The sequence below is a fragment of the Corvus brachyrhynchos genome, unplaced genomic scaffold, assembly GCF_000691975.1.
Source record: "Corvus brachyrhynchos isolate BGI_N302 unplaced genomic scaffold, ASM69197v1 scaffold245, whole genome shotgun sequence".
Lineage (NCBI taxonomy): Eukaryota > Metazoa > Chordata > Aves > Passeriformes > Corvidae > Corvus > Corvus brachyrhynchos.
In genome coordinates this window covers 4,463,142-4,464,984 of record NW_008238988.1, presented here as the reverse complement: position 1 = coordinate 4,464,984, position 1,843 = coordinate 4,463,142, and the positions used below count along the sequence as shown (strand labels likewise).

At 49.5% G+C, this 1,843-nt stretch overlaps 1 protein-coding gene across 1 annotated transcript in view; it reads left to right on the top strand.

The window, feature by feature from the left end:
* FBXO34 (F-box protein 34) overlaps positions 1–1,843 on the top strand; it is a 27,248-nt gene extending 25,405 nt beyond the window's left edge. Inside the window, exon 6 of the mRNA XM_017738800.1 lies at positions 3–1,843. Coding sequence (XP_017594289.1) covers positions 3–1,171 — 1,169 coding nt within the window. The 3' untranslated portion in view covers positions 1,172–1,843. The remainder of the gene's footprint in view (positions 1–2) is intronic.

Below are 1,843 nucleotides of genomic sequence, written 5' to 3'. Positions count from 1 at the left end.
GGGGGTCCCGGCGCGGGGGGATGGGTGGGGGGAGGCAGGGGTGGCAGAGGCTGGATACGGAGGCCGCTGTGGCCCTCTGGGTGACACCGAGCTGTGGGATGGCGCTGCCTCTGCCCCGCAGCCGTTTCCTTCGGGGCTGGATACCCGGGTGGGGAATGTGAATTCGGGACTTGCCCAGGCGGTGTTGGCAATGACAGCTGGCAGGAATGACACTGAAGCACAGATTGAGCCTCCCAGGGCTCTGCTGTCCCCATGTCCAGCTGCTGCCAGGCTGCCACCAGATCCCTTGCAGAGCAAGAACACGACTGTTGATTGTACGTCAAAAGAGTCTGTAATTTTCCCAAAGCATCCTGCTAGGAAGGAGCCCTTATGCATCAGTATATCAGTCACCAAGACAGATAAAGGGTGCAGGAAGGAGAAGCACTCCAGCTCCAGTTCTGGTGAGGATTCACTCCCAGGGAGGCTGTTTTTCCTCCAGGGTGAGCAGCCTGCTGCTCACGAGCAACAGCCACAGCAGGAGAATACCCAGGAGAAGCCAGGGAAAGTAGCCCAAAATGAGGATGAGGATGCTCTGGCATCTGGTAGATCATGTGTCAGAAGCAGTGTCCCTACAGAGCCATTGGCCCCTTCTGTCCCTCCCACAGAAGGGGCTTTGCAAGTACTTGATGCTTCCTGCCTAAAGCGGCAGGTTTCGCATGACTTTCTGGAGACCAGGTTTAAAATCCAGCAGCTTTTGGAGCCTCAGCAGTACATGGCCTTCTTGCCTCACCACATCATCGTGAAAATCTTTGGATTGCTTCCCACCAGGAGCCTGGTTGCCCTAAAATGCACTTGCTACTACTTCAAATTCATCATCGAGTACTACAACATCAGGCCGGCGGACTCGCGCTGGGTCCGCGACCCCCGCTATCGGGAAGACCCTTGCAAGCAGTGCAAGAAGAAATACGTGAAGGGGGACGTGTCCCTGTGCCGGTGGCATCCCAAGCCCTACTGCCAGGCTCTGCCCTACGGGCCTGGCTACTGGATGTGCTGCCACCGCTCCCAGAAGGGCATCCCGGGCTGCAAGTTGGGTCTCCATGACAATCACTGGGTCCCTGCCTGCCACAGCTTTAACCGCGCCATCCATAAGAAAACCCGAGGAGCGGGAGCAGAGGTGGAAGAGGAATATTAGTGCACACTTTCCTGTGAGATTGTTTGGGGGAGGAGGAGGAGGAGAAGAAGATTCTCATGCCTTGTGCTGTTTACAGTGTATATAGTTGTCGTGATGATTTTTTTTTTCTCACAGGGCTATGAAACTGCACATACTCAAACACAAGAGCCTTTACCTTTTAGATTAAAAGAGAGCTTTTAGTCCATCTCTGTAAATAACACTATAAAAACTAATTATGTACATACAGAGTCTACAGCTGGCTGAACAAGGTAACCCTACAATGCAGCTATCCCAGTGTTGCGGCTATAGGTGTGTGTGTTTTTAAGTGTCTTGTTTCAAAATCTGTATATCCTGTATAATATATGAATGTTTCTGAGAAGAAACTCTAAATAGGTAAAGGTCAACGTGTTTAAAGAAGCTGCAGACAACTTAACTGGACAACCTGAAACTTAGACTATAGAGCAGATCCATTATAGTAGTGTGGCAGTGGATTAAAAAAAAAAAAAAAAAAGAGAGGAATATTATTGTATAGTCAGAATATAAAAAAAGTTCTTGTCTACCTTACCCATGTTGTCTGGTTGGGGTTCTTTTTTTACATAAATAAAATGTGCATTCTAGATCTGCCTTACCAGACTTTCTCTTGTAAGACTTTTGCCCCAAAATAAAAATGCAGAAACTTGGTGCTGTGCTGTA